Genomic DNA, 27,673 nt, shown 5'->3' with positions numbered 1-27,673 from the left:
ATGTAAATGCACAGAGATTCTCTCAAACAACTTAAATTTGAAATAGCTACCTACAAAGGATGAAAGCAAGGACAGAAGAATACTATAAGACCTTGCCCAGAGACTTAAGAATAGTGCTAACGTTCTCAGAATGAGCTGAAGTTCATTCATGTCAAGGGAAGCTAAGGACAACAAAAAGAATATTTTCTAATATTTCTACAATAAAAATTATGATTTCATAATATCATAATATTCCATTTTTCATTTTTAAAAATCCTGAACTTCCAAATAAAATTAATTAAAATTAATATTCTCATATACAAAGTAGAATTAAAGAAAAAGAAAATGTTATACTATTAATAAATTTTGTCCATTGGAAAGATGTGTGTGTGTGTATGTGTGTGGGTAATCTGCTACAGACATCACAAAAGGAAACTAAGCTCAGTTTACAAATGGAGGAGAGTTGGACTAGACTACCTTCAAGAAACTGCAAAATTCCTTAAATAACTCAAATCTTCTAGAAACAAGGCCTATCTCTTTAATGCGCACACACACACACACACACACACACACACACACACACACCCACCTACCCACCCACCACCAAGATTGTTGTATGGCTATATGATAGGAATACAAGGGTCTCAAAAGACATAAAAATAAATAATTCAGACAGACATGTGTGATTATTACAGGAGGAGATATTCTGGACAAATGGTAAGAAAGACAGCTGGAAAACCCTATTGCTTTAATGGTATGTTCTCAATGTCAAGAAGGCAAAGAATGTCTCCAGCATATTAATGGTACTTTCTATGAAAAATTTATGACAAGACAAGAAGAAAAACCACATAGAAAGGGCAGGCATGAGTGAAATTCAATCTGCATTACTAAAGGGAATTTGTAAATCAATGAGATCAAAGATCCATATGAAGATATGAGTATAGTCAGTCAGTTATCATAAATAGCACTTCAACACATCATAAAAACCTCTTCTAGCAAAATATGTACTCTTTATAAAACAGAAATAATGTAATTCCCTAAAGCTCATATTTTATGATCCCTTAAGTGATTTCATCATAATTGATGACCATAAATATGGAACTAAGTATCCTTCACTAAGTTTACTACATAATTTTTGAATAACTTAAAAATAAGCAAAGTTAGATGTAATTACTAAAAAGTTTATATATAATACTTTTTAAAAACTATAAGCATAATCAACAATACTTATAACACATGTACACATACATGACATAATTAAAACTTTTGCTTTTTTTACTTGTGGTATATGTATGATCTGGATAATAATGGCCTCTTTATAATCTTTTTAATCTCATAATACTTTTACACAGATATTGTTACAATCATATTCCATCTTCCACCAAAAGTTTCTCAGTTTATCAGAAATTGAAAATTGCCACTTGGTATGGGCAGAGTCTAAGAATATATTTCTTCACATAAACACACACAAAATAGAACAGGTGGCTTAAGGCAGCAGCAGATTATTTTTCTCTTGAATTTCTTGCCTCCTTATTCTATTGAAAAATCTTGTCCTATGAATTCTCAACCCAAGAGTTTACTCCTACCACCTGCTACCTTCATTCCAACCATGTACTGCTGAATAAAGTTGGAAAAAATCATGGAACCCTGGTGACACTACACATTTATATGTCATATTCTCAACTAGGTCCTCAGCATAGAAAGGCGAAACTTTTTTCTCCCTAATCAAAAGAACACCTTTTCCAAACCTTTTCCTTCCTGTTCAAACCTCTTATGGCTTAGACCTGGCTCCTCATCACTCCCCACTCTAATGATGCCTTCCTCTATTATCTTCTCCTTCACTATTGTCTCCTATCAAAAGGTGACCTTTCTCCATGCCAAGACCAATCCTTCTATATGCTAAATTACCCCATTGCATCCTATTTTCTTTAGCAGACTGACCCCTCTAACAACCCCATTCTCTCATCAACCTTTAATTTCTCTGTCTCTACTAGGCTGCTTTCCTATTACCTGCAAATATCTGGGTCATCTTCACTCTCACTATTTCAGCTGGTGAGTTCATTGTTTTCCATGGATTCAACTGTGATCTCTTTGCCGGTGATTCTCAAATTTATTAATTCAGCTCGAACTTTCCTCCAGACTTAAGTCTCACATTCCAACTGCCTAACCAACTTATCAAACTGGATATCCTGTAGACATTTTCAACTCAACCTGTCCAAAGATGAATTATCTTTCTCCCAAAACTCTCTTCTTTTCCTCATGTTCCCATTACTATCTAGGGCACTGCCATCCTCTCAGTATACAAGGTTTACAACCTAGATGTCATCTCTTACTTTTTCTATTTCTCACCTACTAGCCCCCCACAAACATAACTATTGCAAAATCCTGTTCACTCTACTTTTGTAATAGCTCTCATCTGTGCTCCCCTTTTCTCCTCTGACACTGCCACTATCATCCTGGTTTAGCCTCTCCTTATGTTACTCATAATAACCTGCAAGTTGGTCTCCTGTCCTAAGTCTCTCTCTGTTTAGTTCATTCTCCACTCAGGTGTCAAAATGATCTTCCTAAAGTACAAGTCTGATCATGTCACTCCTTTAGTCAATGAATTAGTGGTTCCCTACTATCTCTCTTTGGCTTTTTTTTTTTTTTAGTTTTTGCAAGGCAATGGGATTAAGTGACTTGCCCAAGGTCACACAACTAGGTAATTATTAAGTGTCTGAGGTCAAATTTGAACTCAAGTCCTCCTAACTCCAGGGCTGGTGTTTTATCCACTGTGCCACCTAGTTACCCCCTATTAATGGTTTATCTATTTGGCTTTTAAAGCAATTCTCAACCTCGCCTTTTCCATCACTCTAGACTTTCACCTGTCTCCCCTCTCCATGTCCTGTGATTCTGTCAACAATGGTTCTTTATTGTTTCTCACACCCCCTATACTTGGAATTTTCCCCTTCATCTGCCTCTTTGCTTCCCTTGTTTCCTTCAAGGTTCAGCTAAAGACAAAAAAAATATCAGTGCCTTCCCTTACATAGCCTATATTCTATTTGGAATAATGTGTATGAGTAGATTCAAAATATATGCAATGATAATTTCAAGGGGAAAGAGGCACTTGAAGAGGTGGTGGAGTTAGGGAGGAGAGGGGATGGAATCCAGTTTCCTAGAAGGTGGTACTTTGGGGACAGCTAGGTGGCATAGTGGACCCCTGGTGTCAGGAGGACCTGAGTTCAAATTCAGCTGCAGACACATATAAAAATGGCCTGTGTGACCTTGGACAAGTCACTTAACCCCACTGCCTTAAATTAAAAAAAAAAGGTAGTACTTAAACTAAGTTTTGAAAGGAATTAGGGATCTAAGAGGCACAAATGAGAAGGGAGTTCATTCATGAAAGTCAACCTGAGAAATGGAATGCCAAGTGTGAGGGACAGCAAGGAGGACATTTTAGCTGGACTTGGTGTACTAAAGGAATGAAGACAAAGTCTTAAATGTAAACAGGAAACAGATTTCATAGGGATTAAAATGACACATAGAGGAGCTTGCATTTGATCCAAGAATCAATAGAATTGTTTGTTAGAGAGGAACAATGTGGTCAGAGATATGTTTGAAGATGGTGATTCAACCTCTATTTGAATATTTTAGGTGGCAGTGAGTTCACTATTTCAAGAGCTGGCCATTGTTCACTGTCACAAAGCTTCTAATCGTTATAAAATAATTTCTTATTAAAATAAATTTGCTTAAAGTTTCTCTGAGGTACCACCTCACACTTCTCAAACTGGCCAATATGACCAGAAAGGACAATGATCATTGTTGGAAGGGTTGTGAGAAATCTGGGACATTATCACATTGTTGGTAGAGCTGTGAACTCATCCAATATTTCTGGAGAGAAATTTAGAATTACACCCAAAGGGCAACAAAAATGTGCATACCCTTTGATCCAGCAATACCACTACTGGGTCTATACCCTGAAGAGATGATGAAAAGAGTGAAAACATCACTTGTACAAAAATATTCATAGCAGCCCTGTTTGTGGTGGCAAAGAATTGGAAATCAAGTAAATGTCCTTCAATTGGGGAATGGCTTAGCAAACTGTGGTATATGTATGTCATGGAACACTATTGTTCTATTAGAAACCAGGAGGGATGGGAATTTAGGGAAGCCTGGAGGGATTTGCATGAACTGATGCTGAGTGAGATGAGCAGAACCAGAAAAACACTGTACACCCTAGCAGCAACATGGGGGTGATGATCAACCTTGATGGACTCACTCATTCTATCAGTGCAACAATCAGGGACAATTTGGGGCTGTCTGCAATGGAGAATACCATCTGTATCCAGATAAGGAGCTGTGAATTCCCTTTAATTTAGAAAAAAACCTGATATCTTATTGTCTGATCTTGTTATCTCTTACACTTCATGTTCCTTCCTTAAGGATGTGGTTTCTCTCCCATCACATTCAATTTGGATAAATGCATACCATGGAAACAATGTAAAGAGTGACAAATTGGGAGGGAAGTAAGTTTAGGGGAAAAACTGCAAAACTCAAAATAAATAAAATCTTTAAAAAAAAACAACAGAGTGGCAAGACTTCTGGCCAAGATGGCAGAGAGAAGACAGGCACAGTTCTAAAGTCTCCTGATCTCTTCCCCATCTATCACATGAAACAAACCTCTTAAAAGAAATGCGAACCACAAAACCCAGAAAGAAAAGCCAGGAGAAAGAACACCTACCTCAGGATTTGTCTCCCGCAGAAGCCTTGGCTGAGTAATGTGAGTCTGGGCTCAGAGGGAGGACCAACCCCATCAGCCAGGTTAACAGCCGAATTGGAACCGGGAGTCTGAGGGCCCAAGAGCCGGACCTGCTGGATCAGCGGTGGGGCTGGGTGAAGGGGGCTTGGGTCCACGGGGAAGCAGAGGCGCTGGTGTTGGGGCTGTCCCCCTGGAGCTTGGGGAAGGGGCTGCTGGAAGAGGTCTGGTGCAGGAGAGCTGCGGACACCATCCCTGGGATCCTCAGGTCTGAGAAACTTTGAGGCCACACCTCCATTGCACTGAGGCCTCCTCCAAAACAAACAAGTACAAACTACATCTGCCTCAGACCAGGTGTGCGAGCAAAAGAACCAGCCCAGCTGAGGAATGACCTCAGGCCAGGGTAAAGCACCACCACTGATTGAAGGCAAAATAATTCAATAGCTCCAATTCCTTCCCTCAAGCAAAGGGAGAAGGCCTCGCAACCAAGGTCACAGACACCCCAGAGAGGGCAACCAGCTCCTCCTACTGCCCAGACAGGGGAAACTGCACTCAGTAAAGCCTTTAGCGACCCCAAGCCCAGGTGAACCAGCCCCCCCAACTCAGGGTCTTAGCATAATGAAGAAGGGTCAGCGGAAAGGTGCATCCATAGAAAAATTCCTGGAAGGGAAAGACCCCAACTCAGAGAGACCTGGAACCTCTGAGGAGAATATAATCTGGTCTCCAGCACAGAAAGACGTCCTTGAAGAAATAAGGAAGGAGCTTAAAAGACAATGAATACCTTGCAACAAGAAAACAAAACCTTAGAAAGTACAATTGGACAAACACAAAAGGAGAATAAATCTGTCAGATCCTCAAATGAGCAAATGCAAAAAGAAATTAATCCTCTCAAAACCTCAATTGGTCAAATAGAAAGCTCTTTCAAAAGTAGAACTGACCAATTGGAAAAGGAGTTGCAAAAGGTTAATGAAGAAAACTCCTCCCTCCAAAAAAGAAGGGAGTCTACAGAAACTAATGACTCCATGAGACAGCAAGAGTCAGTTAAACAAAATCAAAAAATAGAAAAAATAGAAGCAAATGCAAAATCAACAAAACCACTGACCTCCAGAATAGATCGAGGAGGGGCAACCTGAAAATTATAGGACTTCCTGAAAACATTGAAGAGAAAAAAAGCCTGGACTTAATATTACAGGATCTAGTGATGGAAAACTGCCCTGATATCATGGAATAGGAGGGCAAAGTAGTTATTGAAAGAGTACATTGATCCCCACCAAAAAAAAGATCCTAAAATGAAAACACCAAAAGGAATGTTGTGGCCAAACTCCAGAATTATCAGATAAAAGAGAAAATCCTACAAGCAGCCAGAAAGAAACAATTTAAATATCAAGGAGCCACAGTAAGGATCACGCAGGACCTGGCTGCATCAACTTTAAGGGATCAAAGGGCCTGGAACGAGATATTTCGAAGAGCACGGGAGCTTGGAATGCAGCCAAGAATCTACTTTCCTGCAAAGCTGAGCCTTCTCTTCCAGGGAAAAACATGGACATTTAACGAAATGGAAGAATTCCAAAAATTTCTGATGAAAAGACCAGAGCTAAACAGAAAATCTGGACATCAAACAGGAGGTTCAAGAGACACATGAAAAGGTAAAAAAAGGGGGGGGGGGGTAAAAGGAAAAAAATGCAATCCAGTAAGTTGAAACTGGCTATATCCCGGCATGGGGGGGGGGGGGGGAAGACTCTCATAAATCCTGAGAAATGTAACTTGAATAGAGAGAATATACCTAGCCAGAAATGATGGACATCCATGACCTATCCATGAGACTGATATCTAATGGGATGTAACTGGCTTTAACCCCACTTGGGAGAAAGACTCTAATAACTCTCAGGAATTTTGACTCTATTCAATAGAATATACTGAACTAGAAGGGACAGACACTCAGAATTTTCTATGACCTAGATAGAATGATCTAAAAAAAATACACCAACTCCCTAAAAAGGGGGACAGGAAAGAGATGGGGAGGAGGGAGGGGAATGAATGGGACAAATCTCACTACACTAAGAGGTACAAAAAACCTATGGTAATATTGGGGAAGAAGGGAGTAGAGGATAAACACCTGAATCTTCTTCTCATCAGACTTGGCTTAAAGTCAACCTACACATACTCAGTTAACTTATAAAACATCTAACCTTTCAAGTATTAAAAGGGGAAAAGGGGAGGGGGGGATGGAGAAAGGGAAGGGGAGTGGGGGAAATAACAAAAGGAAGGGAAGGGGAAAAGGGAAAGGGGAGGGTGTGATATAGGAGGGCAAACACACTGAAGGGGGTGGTATTCAGAAACAAAATACTGGGGAATATGGATAAAAGGGAGGAGAAAGGGGGGGGAATACAAACAGGGAAGATAGCACAGAGGGCAATAAAGAATTAGTAATCATAACCTTGAAGATGAATGGGATGAACTCTCCCTTAAAACATAAGCAAATAGCAGAGTGGATTAAAAACTGCTGCTTACAAGAAACTCATTTGAAGCAGAGAGATACATATAGAGTAAAGGTAAAAGGTAAAAGGTAAAAGGATTCATTCAAAGCAACTCTCAGGGGATATATTATAGCTCTAAATGCTTATATGAATAAATTGGAGAAAGAGGAAATCAATGAACTAAACATGCAACTAAAAAAATTAGAGAAAGAACAAATCAAAAATCCCCAATGCCAAGTTAGAAATTCTAAAAATTAAAGGAGAAATTAATAAAATCGAAAGCAAAAAAACTATTGAATAAATAAAACCAAAAGTTGGTATTATGAAAAAACCAATAAAATTGATAAATCTCTGGTCAATTTGATTAAAAAAAAAGAAAAAAGAAAACCAAATTGCTAGTATTATAAATGAAAAAGGTGAACTCACCACCAATGAGGAAGAAATTAAAGTAATAATTTGAAATTATTTTGCCCAACTCTATGCCAATAAATTTGATAATCTAAGTGAAATGGATGAATATTTACAAAAATATAAGTTGCCCAAGTTAAATGAAGAAGAGATTAAATACCTAAACAACCCTATCTCAGAAAAAGAAATTCAACAAGCCATTATTGAACTCCCTAAAAAAAAAATCTCCAGGGCCTAATGGATTCACAAGTGAATTCTACCAAACATTTAAGGAACAATTGGTTCCAATCCTATATAAACTCTTTGGAAAAACAGGGAAAGATGGAACTCTGCCTAACTTTCTATGAAACCAATATGGTACTGTTACCTAAACCAGGAAGAGTTAAAACAGTGAAAGAAAATTATAGACCTATTTCCCTAATGAATATAGATGCAAAAATCCTAAATAAAATCTTAGCAAAACGACTACAACAAGTCATCACTAGGATAATATATTATGATCAAGTAGGATTTATTCCAGGAATGCAGGGTTGGTTCAATATTAGGAAAACTGTTAGTATACTCAATTATATCAATAACAAACCTATCAGAAATCATATGATCATATCAATAGATGCTGAAAAAGTTTTTGACAAAATACAGCATCCATTCCTATTAAAAACACTAGAGAGTGTAGGAATAAACTGACTGTTCCTTAAAATAATTAGCAGTATCTATCTGAAACCATCAACAAGCATTATATTCAATGGGGAGAGGCTAGAGGCATTCCCAATAAGATCAGAGGTGAAACAAGGGTGCCCATTATCACCACTACTATTCAATACTGTATTAGTAATGTTAGCATCAGCAATTAGAGAAGAAAAAGAAACTGAAGGAATTAGAATTGGGAGCGAAGAGACAAAACTCTCACTATTTGCAGATGACATGATGGTCTACCTAGAGAATCCCAAGAAATCATCTAAAAAACTACTGGAAACAATTAGCAATTTTAGCAAAGTTGCAGGTTATAAAATAAACCCTCATAAATACTCAACTTTTCTATATATGTCTAGCAAGAAACAGCAGGAAGAGCTAGAAAGAGAAATCCCATTCAAAGTAACCTCAGACAGTGTAAAATATTTGGGAGTCTATTTGCCAAAACAGACTCAGAATCTTTTTGAAAACAATTATAAAACACTTCTCACACAAATTAAATCAGACTTAAATAACTGGGCAAATATCAACTGCTCATGAATGGGTAGAGCTAATATAATAAAAATGACAATTCTACCAAAACTAAACTATCTGTTTAGTGCCCTACCAATCAAAATTCCAAAAAATTACTTTAATGAGTTAGAAAAAATTGTAAGTAAATTCATATGGAGAAATAAAAAGTCAAGAATTGCCAGGAGCTTAATGAAAAAAAGTACAAACGAAGGTGGCTTAGCACTACCCGATCTAAAATTATATTATAAAGCATCAGTCATCAAAACTGTTTGGTATTGGCTAAGAAATAGAGTAGTGGACCAGTGGAATAGACTAGGTGTAAAAGCAGGAGAGGATTATAGTAATCTGCTGTTTGATAAACCCAAAGAGTTCGGCCATTGGGATAAAAATTCCCTCTTTGATAAAAACTGCTGGGATAATTTGGAAGTTAGTATGGAAGAAACTTAGATTAGACCAACACCTAACACCCTTTACCAAGATAAATCCAAATGGTTACAGGACATAGATATAAAAAACAATACACATTAGAAGATCAAGGACTAGTCTAGCTGTCAGAGCTATGGAAAGGGGAACGGTTTATGACTAAGGAAGAGTTGGACATCACCAAAAACCAATTAGATGATTTCGATTACATTAAATTAAAAAGCTTTTGCACAAATAAAACCACTGTAACCAAGATAAAAAAAAATGTAGTAAATTGGGAAACAATCTTTACAGCTAATGATTCTGACAAAGGACTCATTTCTAAAATATACAGAGACCTGAGTCATATTTTTAAAACAAAAAGCCATTCCCCAATTGACAAATGGTCAAAGGATATGCAAAGGCAATTTACAGATGAGGAGATCAAAGCAATCCATAGCCACATGAAAAAATGCTCTAAATCATTAATTATTAGAGAAATGCAAATTAAAGCATCTCTGAGGTACCACCTCACACCTCTCAGATTGGCCAGTATGACCAGGAAGGATAATGATCATTGTTGGAAGGGATGTGGGAAATCTGGGACACTATTACACTGTTGGTGGAGCTGTGAACTCATCTAACCCTTCTGGAGAGCTATTTGGAACTATGCCCAAAGGGCAACAAAAATGTGCATACCCTTTGACCCAGCAATACCACTACTGGGTCTATACCCTGAAGAGATGAGGAAAAAGGGTAAAAACATTACTTGTACAAAAATATTTATAGCAGCCCTGTTTGTGGTGGCAAAGAACTGGAAATCCAGTAAATGTCCTTCAATTGGGGAATGGCTTAGCAACTGTGGTATAAGTATGTCATGGAACACTATTGTTCTATTAGAAACCAGGAGGGACGGGATTTCAGGGAAACCTGGAGGATTTGCATGAACTGATGCTGAGTGAGATGAGCAGAACCAGAAAAACATTGTACACCCTAACAGCAACATGGGGGTGATGTTCAACCTTGATGGACTTGCTCATTCCATCAGTGCAACAATCGGGAACAATTTTGGGCTGTCTGCAAAGGAGAGTGCCATCTGTATCCAGATAAGGAGATGTTGAATTTGAACAAAGTACAAGGACTATTCCCTTTAATTTAGAAAAAAAAAACATGTTATTGTCTGTTCTTGTTACCTCTGAGAATTCTGTTCTCTTTAAGGATATGATTTCTCTCTCATCACACCCAATTTGGATCAAGGTACAACATGGAAACAAAGTAAAGACTGACAGAGTGCAATCTGGGGGGGGGGGGGAGAAGCACGATTGGGGGAAAATTGTAAAACTCAAATAATATCTTTAATAAAAAAAATACAAAACATATTAAACACACACACACACAAAAGTAAGTTTGCTTTTTTGTAGCTTCTACCAATAGTTTTGCTCCCAAAAGCAACAATAAACAAATCTATTTTTTTCCTCCACATGGCAGTCTTTCAAACAAAGGGTATTCCAAAAGTCTTTGGACAGTTTTCATTCATTAAGCAAGCAGCTTAACATTGCACCAAGACTTTGGAATATTCCATATAAGACAATAGCTATCATCCTGTTTCTGCTTAGTTTTTCCTCTTTACTGAGCTAAATAGCCTCAAGTCCTTCAATTATTTCTCACATGACAGAGTTTACAAACTCAACATTCTATTAATTTTCTCTGGATGCATTCTAGTTTATCACTTACATTTTGCTACTTCAGACTGCAATTAATAATACAGTTATCTGAGAAGTCAGATGATTACATCTACATTTCAAATCTGAAACTCAAAGTTTCTATAAGACTATACTCATAAACTCATATATTTATAGCTGGAAGAAATCTTAAAGGACAATAAGTCTAAAGTCTCTAACTTAAGAGAAAATGGAATCCCTCAGAAAAGGTATGACTTGGTCAAGGTCAAATAGGTAGTTAAATAGAGTGAAAAGTTGAAGCCAGGAGTTGTGATACTAAAATTCAGAATTCTTGCTATTTTTATATTCTATTTTCCATTCTATGAAAATCTTTCTCTGAAGCATCAGCATGTTGTGGAGGTGACATTGTTTTCTCAAGTACTATGAAGGCAGAACTAAAGTTCTAGAATGTTCTGTCAAACTGGATAGACTCTTGACAATGATCCCAAGAACATATTTTGTCTTCAGGTCAAGGACAATTAATTAAAGAGAAACTTATCATCAGTAGGTTGGCTTCTAGGTTAGAAAGCAAAAATACAAAATAGGCTTCAGACTTGTAACAGCGATGAAGCAACAGGAAAGGATCATAGAATGATATATTTATAGGAATGAAGGATCTTAGAGCTCATCTAATCTAGCCTTTTAATCTTAGCAATGAAGAACCTGAGTGTCTGTGAGATTAAGGCAGTTACAAAGGTAGTTAAATGGGAGAGTTGGGATTTAAATTGGGTGGAATGAGGACAATAAATGATTATGTATGGTGGGCATATAGAATCTGTAACATATTACTAATCCTGATTTGCATGAGAAAAAAAGTAGTACAAAGATTAATCAAGTAAAATAAATGATGAAAAAGGATCATCATGTAACAGGAGAGAGAACTGAAAGCCAAAATACTAAACTGGTAAAACACTTAACATTAAAAAAAAAAAAAGGACTTCCTTTCAGCATGTTGGGTAGATCTTTCCAAAGGATGATTTATTAGAAGCATATGAACAAGAATTATATAGAATAAAAAGGTATGAATGGATTATATATAATCTGGACCACTGGAGAAATAATGAGAACATGATCCATTGAAGTTTAAGACTGCACTGACCTGGGACCTGGTGTAGCTAAGTAGCATAGTAAATAAGAACAATGACCCTGGATTTCAGAGGACCTGAGTTCAAAACCAGGTTGAGACACCCTGTACAAAATGCTTAATCCCAACTGCTTCCAAAAAAAAGGAAAAAAAAGTTTCATTGATTCTTACTTGTTCCTATATAATTTATTAATGTTAAATTTCACACTGCTGCTTTCTACTTAGTAGTTTCTTGGGAATAAAATCATTCTAAATCTTTTTTTTCCTGGAAAAAAAATTCGAGAGCAAAATTTGGGGGCTACTATCTATACTAGTACTAGATGTATTACTACCACTATATTTACAAATCAGTTGTATGAATGGGCAGTAACAATTCCACACAGGTCAGAATACATTTGATGTTTTATGCTCATTGTAGGATTCACACATCAGAAAGGTAAATAATGAATTACAGAGGACATGCAGAGGAGGGCAAATGGTATGATGAATGGTATATTATTTCTTAGGAGTAGAATCTGAAGAAAATGGAAATGCATAGTTCAGTAAAAAGAAGATTTAACAAGGATGTAATAACTGTTCTCAACTATCTGGGTGCCATGGACATGATCTATTCTCACTCCCCAAGATGTTAATATTAGATAAAAGGTAAAAGCTATAGAGAAGTAGATTTTGATTGAATAAAAGAGTAAATTTTCACAATTAAGAGTTATTCAACAATGGAATAAGCTGCTTTATAAGCAGTAAGTTTCTCATTGGCAGATATATTCAGAAGTTAATCTAGATAAAACATCTGTCAAGAAGTTTGTCAAGAGCATTCCCACATGTTATTCAAGAGTTTGGAGCTATAACTTCAAGGTTGCACAAGTAGTAAATAGGAGAAGAATATATATATATATATATATATATATATATATATATATATATATATATATATATACATATACACACACACACACACACACACACACATATATATATACACACACATACATGCTCCAAAATTTAGCATTTTTTCCTTATTTCTGAACTCCAAGACTGCACACATAGTGCTCACTGTTGCTAAGCACTCTATTAGGCCCTATGGAAGATGACAATTTAAATTAGAAAACATAATTGGACCAATATTCTATCTCAGTTGTTGCATGGGCAAAAGATATGATATACCAGGGTCACTGAAGAAATACAGATGAGTATCATCCAGAGAGAAATGGAAGAGGGTCATGATGGGGGTTAGCAGGATGTAACACATTACATAAAAGTAATTCTGAAGGCAAACAGGAGTAAAAGATGCCATTACTGAAATGACTGAGACAAAAAGATGACAGGCTAGTGCCGTGGCAAGAGCAAAGGATGACTAATGGAGAGCCCATGAATTTCACTGATGGCTTTGTGTTATCCAAACAAAGTGAAGAAGACACAGCATACTGGCTGAAATTACTGTATTGAATTTAATTTACAGGGAGGATCTGGAAGAGTGGGTTAAGACTGCAGTGATATAAGAAATTAAATACTAAATAAAAGAACATCTTTGCCTAATGAAGGGCCAAAACCTAATTAACAGGTTTTATTAAGTAATTACTTACTTACTAAATTATATTTATATATTATGTGATAGTTTTGCTGATAACAATTAGAATATCTAGCCTATTAATATATACTACAAAATGTCAGTCAATATTACAACACATATATTTAGAAAGTAATTTGTTAGAATTTCCAAAACCAAAACAAAGAACTAAAATGGAATATGGAAGGTTCTAGTCCAAACTATTTGGTATATGAAAAGAATGAGAACTAGAGAAGCCTTGCCATTTTACTTCTGATTAAGTTCTATTCTTACTTTGTAGTGTTTCCCCTATTGTTTCATTATTTTCATCATTTTGAACTTTGAGTCTACAATATTTAACTTTCCCTCCTGGTTTGATAATGTTCAAAACTGTCTCAAGTGAGTCAATCAACAAATGCCAAAATTCTTGCTGATCAAAACCCACCTTAAAACTATAGTATGGGGTGGCTAGATGGCACAGTGGATTAGAGCACCAACCCTGGAGTCAGGAGTACCTGAGTTCAAATCTGGCCTCAGACACTTAATAATTACCTAGCTGTGTGGCCTTGGCCAAGCCACTTAACCCCATTGCCTTGCGAAAAAAACAAAAACAAAAACAAAAACAAACTAGTATAATATACTATAGGAATATTCTCTGGTGCATGCCATCATTATTTCATGACTGACTGGATAACTGCAATCATCTAATGGTGAATCTACTTGCCTTGTCTTTCCCCAGTCCAGTCTACCCTTAGGTTATCAAAAGAATTTTTCTAAAATGCTGATCAAGATCTTATCTGCCTGTCTGTCACACATACTCCTCTCTCCCCAGCAACACACACTTCTGAGTCCCTACTGGCTACAGAATCAAAATCTTGGTCAAAGCTATTCATAACCCAGACCCCTCCTACTTTTCCAATCTTCTTACTCTTCAATACAGTAACAACGGGCTCTTGGCTGTTTCATGAACAAGACATTCCATATCTAGGATATGGCCATTTTTTCCTCTTCATTAACCATGTGAGGAATGCTTTTCTTCTTCAACTTCGTTTCACAGTTTCCCTGGCTTCCTTTAAGTACCAATTCAAATCCTATCTTTTATAGGAAGCCTTTTTCAAACTCTCAATTTCTAAATTATTTCCTATTTACCCTATGTGTAGCTTGCTTTGTATAAATTTTTATAAGATGTCTCCCTCATCAGCTTGTAAGATCTTTGAGGGCGGGTTGTCTTTTGTATCCTCAGCACTTAACACAGAGTCTTGCACATAGTAGATACTTAAATAAATGTTTAATGAATGATTAAATGCCCTAGGGCAGGGGTTCTTAACCTGGAATTCACAATCCCAAGGAATCCAAGAGCTTAGGTAGGAAAAATTACATCTTTATTTCAAAATAATTAGTTGACTGCTTTCAAAAATATTATTTACTGTAAAGGCATTCAAAGGTTTCCCCAAGGCAGCCAGAGGTCCATGATACACCAAAAAAAGGTTAAGAATCCCTGTTCTAAACATAATCATTTTACAGAGATCTTAAAAACATTGTGGCTGGGGTAGCTAGGTGACTAGAGTCAGGAGTACCTGAGTTCAAATCTTCCCTCAGACACTTAATAATTACCTAGTTGTGTGGCCTTAGGCAAGCCTTGCAAAAAAAAAAAAAAAAAAAACCAAAAACACAAAACTAAAGAAAAACCAAAGCATTGTGGCTAAAATTGAGAGTATCTTCATAAATAACAATCAAATGAAATTTAAAATCAGACACACAGTATTAATCTTCTATATTATATAAGTACAATACAAATTATTTTAAAGTTTGATTCTAAGAATACTGTTAAAAAAATAACAGACTCATATCCTTTCTAATTCATGATTAAACTATTAGGAATATTCTTCTAACCTTAAAACCCAGAAAACTATATTGTAGGTATGTGTTTAATCCATGGAACAGTTCCATAAATCTAACTGAAATTATTACATTACTTTACCAAGACTTTAAGAAGAATTGGCTTGTCTTTGTAGGCATGTAAAAATTTAAAGCCATTATTTTTCAAAGTTTAACACCTCCAATATGTTTTCAGATGATCAAACAGCTAAATCCAGCAAACTATCAAGAAACTAATACTTTCATTCTTTGTATATATCCTTTCAGCAACACATGATGAAAATAACATTGCTTATTCTTGATTTATGAATTTGACATAACCCTATGAGTACAAAAAGAATTTATTTTAAATGGTAGTGTTAAATTTTAGGAAAATTAAAAATAAGTTCTAAAATCATCATGAGCTATATATTTTCGAAACAAAACGATGTAAAATGATAACAAGTTTGACTTTCGAAAGGAAGTCAGCACCATCTAGTGAAAAAAATTGGCATTAGAAAGTTAATGCTTCATTAATAAAGTTTCATTTGGCAGAAAAAAATTAAAAATAATTAGATAGCATAACAATTGATATCTACCAATGCAAAAAATTATAAGAACCAATAAAGACAATATTTAATTAGTTATAAGTTGGGACAGATGAACCAAATTCTACTATTATTACACATGAGTAAAAAACAAACATACATATATTATCGTATGTGAACCTTAATTAAAAAAGAAACAAAAAACTTCACCATCAAATTATAATTTTTTAAATCTAATTTTCATTAATAAATCTCACTATAGATTGTTGGGAAGATAATTTCTTGTATAATTCTACCAGGAACAATAACAAAATATGACAACGTAAGTCATACTAGCTAAACTGACTGCTACAATATTTTCCCATCCATACTAAAAACTGCTGAACAGTCCTCTCTGATTATCTATATATTTGCCTACCCAAGAGCAAGCACAACCATTTTAAAAGTTACATACATCAAAAACTAAAAGAAACAGACTGAATAAGTTCAACAATTTCATTTCCTTTTCTTAGGCAAGGCCTTTTCAAGGCATGAGTAATACTTTTATAGCACTTTCTACTTCTACATGTTTGTTTCCTTTGTGACATTTGGTATGTAGATAAGTTGGCCTTGATAAGAAAGAGCAGTAAAGGAGAAAAAAGAGGAGGAAGGTATCTGAGTGATGTGAGATGAAAAGTTGAGCATAAGAGGAAGCTTTCCCTGAATTGCCTAAATTTTTTCAGTGAAATACAAGCCAAGATTCTCATCAGAATATTTAATACAAGAATAAGGAAAGTTAAAGGAGGTCTGAGTAAGGATGAATAATTTCTTAACTGGCTGAATCAAAGCTTTCCCAAATTAGTTATTCTTAATCCCAAGAAGAAAAACAAAAACAAAACAAAACAAAACACCTTTACAGACTAGGCTATGTCTTCCAGGAAACTGCAAGCATCTATGAGGACAGAAACAATTTTCTCTTCCAATCTATCTGGCTGTTATAAAACAGGTGACCAAAAAGAAACTATAAATATAATTAAGTAGCCAGGAAGAAATATCACATCATATCAAATATTATAACAGAAAATGAAAATTAATTAAACATGCATTTTAAAAGTAGAAAAATAAAAAAAATTATTTGTCAAAATAAGCACAAAAGAGGAAATCTTCAAAGTTAGAGGAGAAATGCATAAATGGGGGGGAAGATAACAGAACTAATAAACAAAACTAAAACCTGATTCTTTGAAAAGATTAATAAAAGCATTGTCTTCAGCTAATCTATTCAAAAAGACAAGACAAGAAAATCAAATTATCAAATGAAAAGATAACTAAATTGAAATTACAACAAATAAACTACCAAAGGGGATAAAAACCTAGTGCCTGGTGGATATGGAAGTGAATTTTATCATGTATAAAGAGCAATGAATACTTATGCTATACAAATTATTCTCAAGAATTGAGTAAGAAAAGACTATCAATTTCCTTTTGAGGCAATTCCATTCCTAATACCTAAACCAGGAAAAGATAAAGGAAAGAAAGACCAGAGTCCTGTGTCACTAATGAAAGACTATCAATTTCCTTTTATTAAGCAATTCCATTCCTAATACCTATACCAAGGAAAGATAAAGGAAAGACTAGAGTCCTGTGTCACTAATGATATAGATATAAAAACTTTAGATAAAATTCTAGCAAACTGACTGTGGAAATGTAAACAAGGAAACTATTCCTTATATTAAGTTTGGTTTATATCAGGGATATAAAGATGAACCAACATGAGGAAAACAATAGAATCATGTCAAAACATGAATATCTTAAACCAAATGATTATATCAATAGATACATTTGACAAAATATTAAGATCCATTTCTACAAGGTATAGGCACAGACAACCATTTTTACTAAAACTATATATTTAAAACTAAATGCTAGTATTATTTTCAATGCATAAAGACTATAGCTTTCTCAATGAATACAAGAGTAAAGCAAGGATATTTTCTTTTCCCAGTTACTTAACATTATTCTAGAAATCTCAGGGATAACAATAAAATAATAAAAAGAAATCAAAAACATTAGTAAAGAAGACACAACCTTGTCTCTATTTGTTAATGCCATGAAGGTTAACTTAAAAAACTCCAAAGAATGAGCAAGAAACTTACTGAACACAAATAAAGTAGTAAGATATTAAAAAATAAAAAAATGGACAAAATCATCAGTATCTCTCTATGAAGCAGTAACAAAACCAAAAAGGAAATAATAGGAGAAATCCTATTCAAAATAACTACAAAATATCTGGGATTTAATTTATCAAGACATACTCTAGCCCAGGGGTGGAGAACTTTTTCCCTGCCAAGGGCCATTTAGATATTTATAACATCATTTGAGGGTCATATTTGGTCAAATATTTAACTACTTCAGCCCTAAAAAATTCCAAGAGTTATTGAATTTAGAGTCCTGCCTGTGGTTGTCTTAGTAGCACCAGACCAAATGATTTCTCAGTGATATGGCCATCGGACCAGATGTTCCCTGTCCCTGCTCTAGACATACGATAACAAAATATTCTCTAAAGGAATGAAGAATGACAAATAATTGAGGTAATATTCATTGTTCATGATTTGGTTACATCAATATAATAAAAAATTACAATAATTTCTAACTTCATTTATAGATTTAGTACAGTCCAATCAAACTACCAAGGTATTTTTTGGAGCTAAATAAAGTAATCATGAGATTAATTTGAGGAACAAACCGTCCAATTTCAAGGGGAATTTTTAATTAAGAATAAAAAAGAATGGCAACCATAGTCCTCAAATATCATTTTAAAATGATATTTGAGAATGTTTAAAAATAGATCAGTGGAATAGATTATGTAAGAATAAAAAAGAATTTAATAATACAGTATTTAATAAACCTGAGAACACAAATTATTTGAGGAAAAACTTGTTAATGGCCAAGAATTGAAAAGGAGTCTGGCAGAAACTAGGTTTAGAGCAACAGCTTACATATATATATATATACCACAATAAACCAAAAAAAAAATAGAAATATGGTCTGAATATTTAAGAGATAATATCATTAAAAAAACAGTCCAGCTACCTTTCTTAACCAAATTAGGACTAAAAGTAATAAAAATGATAAAATATAATTGGATTTCATGAAATTAAAAGTTGGGCACAAACAAAATCAATAGATGCCAACATAAAAAGGTAAAGTGTCAATTGGAGAAAAAAGGTTGCAACTTTTATCTTTGATAGGGGTTTAATATTCACATTATGTAAGGCATTAACACAAACATACCAGACCACAAACCATTCTCAAGGCCATGAACAAACAACTCCCAAGATATTTACCAGTTATTAACAACCGTATGAAAGAATGTGCCAGATAACACAAGAGAAATACAATGAAAACAATGCTGAGATTTCATTTCCCCCCCTCAGCAATTTGGCAAAGATGAAAATAATTGTTTGAGGGGCTAAGAAAAATAGGAATACTAATAACATATGACTGAAGTTGTGAACTGCTCCAATCATTCTGGAAAGCAATTTGAAAGTGGCTAAAACAGTAAGACTTTTTTTCAGGCACATTCTTCAAGAAGAAAAAAGGCTGAAAAAAAAGGTTCCATATTCTACATAATATTCAGAGATGCAGTTTTTTCTGATAGCAAAGAACTCTAAACAAAAATGGATGTCCATTGACTGAGGAATGGTTAATCAAATGTGGTCAATAAATGTAATGAAATATTATTGCACCACAATAAATAACAATTATGAAGGACTTAGAAAAGCATGTGACATTGAAAATATAATTGCCAAGTGTGGCTCTCAAAAAGAGCTGAGATGCACTCCCACCCCTTACTTGCAGACAGATACAATCAAGGTACTGGCTAGTCTTGCTGATCTGATTTTTCTTTTTTTGTGTGTGTGTGGTTAAGTTTTCCTTTTAAATCTTTGTACAAGGTATGGTTTGTTGGGTAAGGTATGAGGGTGAGGCTTTATTTACCAATGAAACTGATATAAAAGTAAAATATGTTAATAAAAACAGAAGTTAAAGTACACTGCATTTTGACACATAGGAACGCAGGACAGAAAATGGCAAAGTTCCTCACAAAACCAAGCTCTTCACTTTGCAGATGAGAAAAAAATTACTCTCAGCATGGGAAAATGATCTCTCCAAGGTTAAGAATGGGTAGTATATAACATAGCTAGAATCAAAACCCATGTCTTATATTATTTTGTACAGCTTCATGTCTAAATCTTTTATCTCCCAATATTATAAGACAGAGGAGAGCTGTCTGACTTATACTCATCATCTCAGAAAGAAATTGAAAACACCAATAAACCAGAGTCCAGGAAATATTTTTACAATAAATAGAAACTAATTAAAAACTAAGGAAGAGTGTGGCCCAGCAATATTCACTTCCAAAATTAAAAGCATATAGCAAAGTTGTTAGTGTGGTATAATTAAAAACAACTCTTTAACTATAGAGTTCTTTCAATTTTACAAAAGCCTTGCTCATATGCTCACAATGATCCCTTGTGGGAGACAAAACATTATCATCACTATTTTATAGATAACTAAAGCTCAAGGACAGAGAACTAATGAGAACTTTGTCTGGGACTAAAACCTTGTTTCTCTCTTTCCAAATATAAGCCTTTATTTACTATTACTGCACAGCTACATCATCTACCTTCAGCAGACTAAGTCTATGCAATCTATTTTCAATCCACAATCCTAAATCACTTAAAATAAAGTTGTCATTTTCTCATGTTATTCATTTCAGTTATCAAGCCAGTGGGGGGGAAAGCTATCTTAAGTTCTTATCCCAGATCTAACACTAACTCACTCTAAAACTTACTCACTAAATTTGTGTTTTGTTTTGTTTTTTGTGAGACTGAAATATCTTAAAGAAAAGATGTGGAATTTAAATAGCTAAAACCCATGGATTATATTTGAGGACAGAGACAGAAAATCTTCATTATTAAATAGCTACCAACTACATACCTGATGCAAGGAAGAACTGAGGAGGATCTCCATGTATACCCACTATTCCTGGTCCCAAGGAATCAGACAGGATATTGACAAGGGAAAATACTCCACTCATAATTCCAAAACCTAAGCCAGATACTGAAAAAGAAAAAAATAGGCTGTTCATTGGTGACAAAATGGTATAAAGAAAAGATGACTCTATTTGGAGTGGAGGACTGATTTCAAATTCTAGGTCTGTCACTTACTATGTGATCTTGGGCAAGTCACTTAATCTCCATGGGGCCTGAGTATCCTTACATAAAAAATGAGGAGTCTGGACTAGATCCAAGGTGTCAAACACTTGATTGAGGGTTACTTATGGTCCACAAAACTTCTGAGTGCAGCCTAAACTAGATTAAGATGTAATGGGGAAATACTTAATAAAAATAAATGAAAATACAATAAAATGCAGCTATGATATAGTTTTCTGATTCAAAATGAAGCCCATAGGGATCCTTGAATGTGGCTGAATTGCCTCCTGTAAGTTTGACACCACAAGTCTAGTTGATCTCTATGGTCCTATCTAGCTATAAATCTATAATTCTATATTTTCTTAACCTTTTTTTCCTCAATACTATGAGATACTGACCATATCTAATTTTTTTTTGATACAACATAGGCTGGGAAGTAAAGCTTAGTTGTGAAGGAAAAGGGTAAAAAATGGACAGGGTTAGAAGTTACATTTTTGAGAAGCACACAATTGACTAAATGATAAAAGGAAGAGGAAAGAGAAAGAAAATAATTGAAGAGAAAAAAACCCCGAAGAAATGAGTAAGAAAGGAAAAAGATAAGAAGTATGGAAGAGAAAGTACACCCTTGACTAAATGATAAAAGGAGGAAAGAGAAAGAATTGAAGAGGAAAAAAAACCAAAGAAATGAGTAAGAAAGGGAAAAGATAGGAAGGATGGAAGACAGAGAAAAGTAAGAAGGGAAAAAAATAGGAAAGGAAAATTTCTGTTAGTTTTAACTTTTTAAAATAGGTTTTTAAATAAATACTTTGACAGTTTAAGACTGGACATGAATGATATGTATATGTCAAAATCCTTTAAGAAATGATCCCTAAGGAAGGTTGATATTATAACTTAGCTATTTCTTCAAAATGATTCAATCTCATAGACTGATACCAGTATGAAACCAGATCAAATCTTTTCAACATAATTATAAACAATATATCCAAGGGAAAAAAATACATTTAATAATATAAAACTTCCTCAAGTGCAGACCTGACCATGTCTCTTCCCCACCCTCACCCAATAAACTCTAGTGGCCCCCCACTTACCTCTAGGACCAAATGTAAAATGCTCTTTTAAAGCCTTTCCTAACCTGTCACTTTCTATCTTTCAAATTTTCCTATAATTCACTTCTCTGTCTTTGTGATCCCTCTAATCTATGATCCATTGATACTGACATCCTTGTTATTCCTCATACACAACACTTAAATTTCCCAAGTGTGCAATTTTGCTGGCAGTCTCCATAGCTACAATTCCTTTCTTCCTTATCTCTGTCTCCTGACTTCCTTTACTTCCTTTAGAAGCCAGCTAAAATACCACCTGAAAGAAGCCTTTCCCAAACCACCTTAATTCTAGGATTTTCTCTGAGATTATCTCTTGTAGCACACATAGCTGTTTGCATATGTTGTCTTCTTCATTAAACAGTCCTTGAGCGCAAGGACTTTTTTTTCCCCTTTCACTGTATCCCCAGCATAGTGCTTGGTACAGAAGAAGTGATTAATAAATGCTCATTCACTCGACATGCATATTCTTCTCTTGTAGTGTCCCAAATATGAAAGACAGTAAATTTCTTCCTCCATGAATTTCAAAGATATTGGGAAATTTAAAAAAAAAAGTCTTAGGAATGTCTACATTCTCATTGTCCCTTAGAGATCACGAATTTCTGAAGGAACAAAATGAATCTATTTAAGGATATATTTAATCATTGTTTTAAGTTACTCAAATTTATTTACCCTTCTAGGATTCTCATTTCCTGCAATTCTGTTTAAAAGACTCTAAAATTTTCCAGTTTTGTAAATAAGATCTATTTTTTCCTCTTTAAAATTAAGTTCAACTTGCAAGGATAAGTTATTCTTGGATATGAAACTTTTTTTTTGCCTTGAGATACTATATGCTCTTTTTTCCTTTCTATTTAGAGCAATCCTTTGTATTTCTGACTAGGAATTCTTAGTATATGATCTGGTTCTTCTTAACTGCTTGTATTATTTTTTGACCAGTATTTGGCAATCACATTTATGAGTGTGTTAACTGTTTTTTGTTTGTTTTGTTTTATTTTTGTAAATTTACTTTTCAAGTTGCCCTTGGGCTCTAATAGTCCTAGGCAATTTTGATTTCTTGTTCAGGTATTTGGTTTTGTTATTGTTTTGGAGAATATGAAATTTTCTCATTGCTTCCTGTTTTCCAAGTCACTTCTTTAAGATAGTCCAGGTAATGGGGTAGCTAGATAGTACAGTAGAAAATGCTATAAGAAGTTATATACAAGATATTTTGGATGAAGAATAAAAAAAAATTTGGGAGAATAAACCTAATGAATGATTCATTAGACTTAAGAATTAGAAAATGATGATGGCAGAAATAAAGGTTGATTAAAGTGAAGCACTTTGAAAACCTGGATTCTAGGCCTGCTTTGACACTTTCTACTTGTATCATCTTGGACAAATCACTTAACCTCCCAGAAATTGAGTTTCCTTATCTATATAAACTGGATATAAAAAGACTTTCACTATCTAGCACACAGGGTTTTTTTGAAGCAATTGTTTTATCCTAAAGCACTCAACAGATGTGAACAACTAAGGGTCATCTCACATATTAAATCTTATGGGAGTCCTCTGGTTGTTAGTGATCTCTCCTGCATTAAGTTATTTTATATTTACTTAATCTGTATAAATGAACATTCCTTCAATATAATCTAAGATCCCTGAGGGCCAAGATTTTTTTTATTTTATCTTTGTATTTATAGAGTCTAGCATAGTGTCTTAGTTACTTAGTAAATGTTTACTGAATTGGTTAGTTGTAAAATTAGTAAAGATCATATTTTTGCATTTCTGTTTTTTTAGTAACTGATAATAACTATGATGGATAAAAGTTTAATTTCTACAATTTATAGGGAAATGATTCAATATATAAGGCAACATTACATATCCAGGAACAAGATAATCAAATGAATGAAAAGGAAATCCTCAAAAGAAATACAAACAATAATAAAATATTTGAAAAAATTAATTTCTAATAATTTTTAAAATGCAAATTAAAATGTATTATTTCTTACCTACTAAATTATCAAAAATAAAAATTGTAAAACTCAATTAAAGCAGATTACCTACTCATTCATTTTTTTTAGGGGTTTTTTTTTGGTAAGGCAAATGGGGCTAAGTGGCTTGCCCAAGGCCACTCAGCTAGGTAATTATTAAGTGTTTGAGACCGGATTTAAACCCAGGTACTCCTGACTCCAACACCGGTGCTTTATCCACTGTGCCACCTAGCCACCCCCTACTGATTCATTTTCAATGCAAATTAGCAAAAGCATTTTAAAACCAACCTGGAAAAAAAAATAAGAGAAGCTATTAAACTGTTCATAATATGTGAGGAAATCTCACTTCCTAAAATACATATTAACAGAAATGTTTTCAAAAATTATATACATACATGTATGTGTTTTTACAGTTATGCCATATATCAAAGAATCGGATTTTAATAGTTGGAAGAAACCTAAAAGGTCATTTAGTCAAGACTCTGATAATTTTAAGTAAAGGAATATTTTATTGCAATGGAAAATGACAACAAAAAGGATTATATAAGAGCAAGGAAAGATTTCTATAAAATTTTGATTTTTAAACTCTTTTAAAATGTATCTAATCAAAAAAGAGTGAAAGATTATAGTTTTTAGTTGCTATATGTATTTAAAGCATGCTTTTGTTTTAGTTATTGAATAGAATTTTTAAAATTTCATGCCTACTACTAGAATTCTGCAAATAAAGTGAATAAAACATCCATACTCTTTGATCCAGAAATTCCACTGCTAGGTCAATGACCAAAAGAAAGGTTTTGTGTGTGTGTGTGTGTGTGTGTGTGTGTGTGTGTGTATACACACACAACAAAATATTTATTGCAGCATTTTCTATAGAAGTAACAAACTAGAAGCAAAGTAAATATTCTTGGAGAAAGGTTAATAAGCAAGTTGTGATACATGAATGTAACGACATAAATACAGATAGGTATGGGAAGACTTATATGAAGAGATGTATGGTGATGTAAACAGAACCAGAAAAACAATATACACAATAGAAACAAAGAGAACAAAACAATTAAAACTGAATACCAAAAAAACTGCAATGACTAAGTTTAGTCCCCTAAAAAAAGACAAGGGTGCATTTTCCCCTGGCTTATTTGCATAAGTTGAGAATTATGAGAATGGAGCACTGCAGATATTGGTTAAACTTTTAAAGTTGCTAACTTTTGCTGAACTATTTTTTCTCTCCTCTTTTAAATCCTTGATATAGGGGACTGCTTGCTATCTGAGAAAGGAAGGATGAAGGGAGAAATTTGGGACATAAAACTAGAAGATATCAAAAAAATTTATTTTAAAAAATAAAAAATATATGCTTTTAAGTTTGTTACTGAATTCTAACTTACCATAGGCCAGCTGTCTTATAGAAATTGGTGATGTCTCCTCTTGGCTTATGGTCAGCAAACCCTTATTAGCTTTTCTGAAATAAATATAAGCATAGTTTTTTTAAAATAAAAACAACAGAAAAATCTAAATTATATTTCAAATTCAGGTTTACAAATCTAGTTATGTGCTCTGGGTCATGAATTGTAATATTTAACTGAATATATAGTAAACACATTAATTTTAACCTAACTGACAAGAAATTATGTTTTATTTATAACATATTAAAAGCACAAGAAAAAAAGCTATCAATCAGGCATTCAGAAAATGAATTTCAGTCTAAGCTTAAATTTAGTACAAACTCTTAAGCTACTATTAACATCCCATTGCCTTCCAAATATACCTTTCTATTCTTATGACTTTATTTATACTCTATAGTCTCTTGCATGAATGTCTCCTCTTTACATTTTGCCTAATGTAATTCTATATTCTTCAAGAGTCATATAATGGAATTAGGTCTCTTTTGTAAATACTGGTCTTTTCCTTGCCTAAATATTATCTAGTATCATTATATAAAAGTATGTCTTTTTTCCTCAACTGTTTTATAAAGCACTTCTGGGCAGATAGTCTTGTGCTTCTCTTCAACACAATAACATTTTATGAAGTTTAATTTTATGAAGTTTAATTCAACAGAATGTAAGTTTCCTGAGGGCCAGGATCATCATTTTTGTCTTTTAATCTTCAGTGCTTAGTGCAGTGCCTAATACTTAATGCTTTTCTGAACATCAGAATGAAAAAAACAATTTTATATTAACATGACTGCACAGTTGTTCACATGTATTTTAGCAGCCTAGAGGCTCAATGAGTTAACAGGGTGAAAGTACAACCAAGAAAGACAATACAGGATGAGAGTACAAAAAGAAAGGCATATATACATACATATATATATATATATATATATATATATATATATATATATATATATATATATATATATATATATATATATATCTCCAGACCTAAGGAAGCTAACAGTTTCACTGTACTCTGCTCTAGTCATATTACATTTAGAGAATCCTGTGCTGTTCTGACCATCACATTTTAGGAAGGATAATGACAGCCTTAAAAGTATGCAGTATGGCCAGGTGAGTGAAGAATTTTGATTTGAAGCCATATGAAGATGGGGGAAGGGGGAAGATTCTAACAAATGGAAATATGACCATATTTTTATTATTTAAAGAACTATCACATGGAAGGAGGATAAACCTTGTTCTGTTTGACCTAAATGCCACAGGTAGGGTAGAAATTGCAAAGAGGTAAATTTAGATCTAAAGTTAAGGAAAAACCACTTAACAAACAGAATTACCTAAAAGTCTCAAGAGATATAGTGAATGTCTTCAAGCAAATCCTGAAAGACTTTATTATCTATGCTATAGAAGGGATTCTTGTCCAGTTATGGGCTGACTTACTGTAATGATCAACTCACATAACATTCATTCAGTAAGTATAATTAAAATGAGTACTCATAGCAATGACCTTCAGTTTAGAAGCCCTTGAAACAAAGTTTTCATTACAATCACCATTTTTCAAAAAACCATGCTTATGAATTCACTGACATATGGAATTCCCAGTGAGAAAAATCTTTCTACTAAAGTAGATTGGTATCTACAGTTCAGTTTATTGCCTTTTCAAAGAATTCTCAAAAGCTATGCCAGCAAAGGGCAAGTATACCAGTTGTAAAGGCTACACTCAGAAGGTGGTGGTACACTGATGCTAAAGAGTAATAGAAGACTGAATTCCAGATTTTCAGGTTTTTTTGGTCACATCAATTTATGAAGATTACCTACTAAAGAATGGAAAGCTTGACTCTTGAATCTTCGAAGAAATTGTGGGGAAGAAATAATGAGTCTTTTGAAGTTGAATATAAATTCATGTCAAATCCTGAAATTGAGACTACTTGTTGCAAAAGGTATAAATTCCTTCTTTAAATGTATCTTAGATAACTATATACATGAGTACAGGCAATAACTAATTTTCAGGATTAGTTAGGTTCCTCTTGACGAATGTCAGGAATATTTCCCAAGTTTCC

At 34.1% G+C, this 27,673-nt stretch overlaps 1 protein-coding gene across 1 annotated transcript in view; it reads right to left on the bottom strand.

Annotated features, from left to right (window-relative positions):
- The window catches only part of APH1B (aph-1 homolog B, gamma-secretase subunit), a 50,639-nt gene that overhangs the window by 14,451 nt on the left and 8,515 nt on the right, over window positions 1-27,673 (bottom strand). The window contains exons 3-4 of the mRNA XM_074234344.1: window positions 25,608-25,681; window positions 20,941-21,063 (exon numbers count right to left, since the gene is read on the bottom strand). Of these exons, the coding sequence (XP_074090445.1) occupies window positions 20,941-21,063; window positions 25,608-25,681 (197 nt within the window). The remainder of the gene's footprint in view (window positions 1-20,940; window positions 21,064-25,607; window positions 25,682-27,673) is intronic.

This window comes from Macrotis lagotis, chromosome 4 (genome assembly GCF_037893015.1).
Source record: "Macrotis lagotis isolate mMagLag1 chromosome 4, bilby.v1.9.chrom.fasta, whole genome shotgun sequence".
NCBI classification, from domain to species: Eukaryota; Metazoa; Chordata; class Mammalia; order Peramelemorphia; family Peramelidae; genus Macrotis; species Macrotis lagotis.
This window is presented reverse-complemented; position numbering and strand designations above follow the sequence as displayed.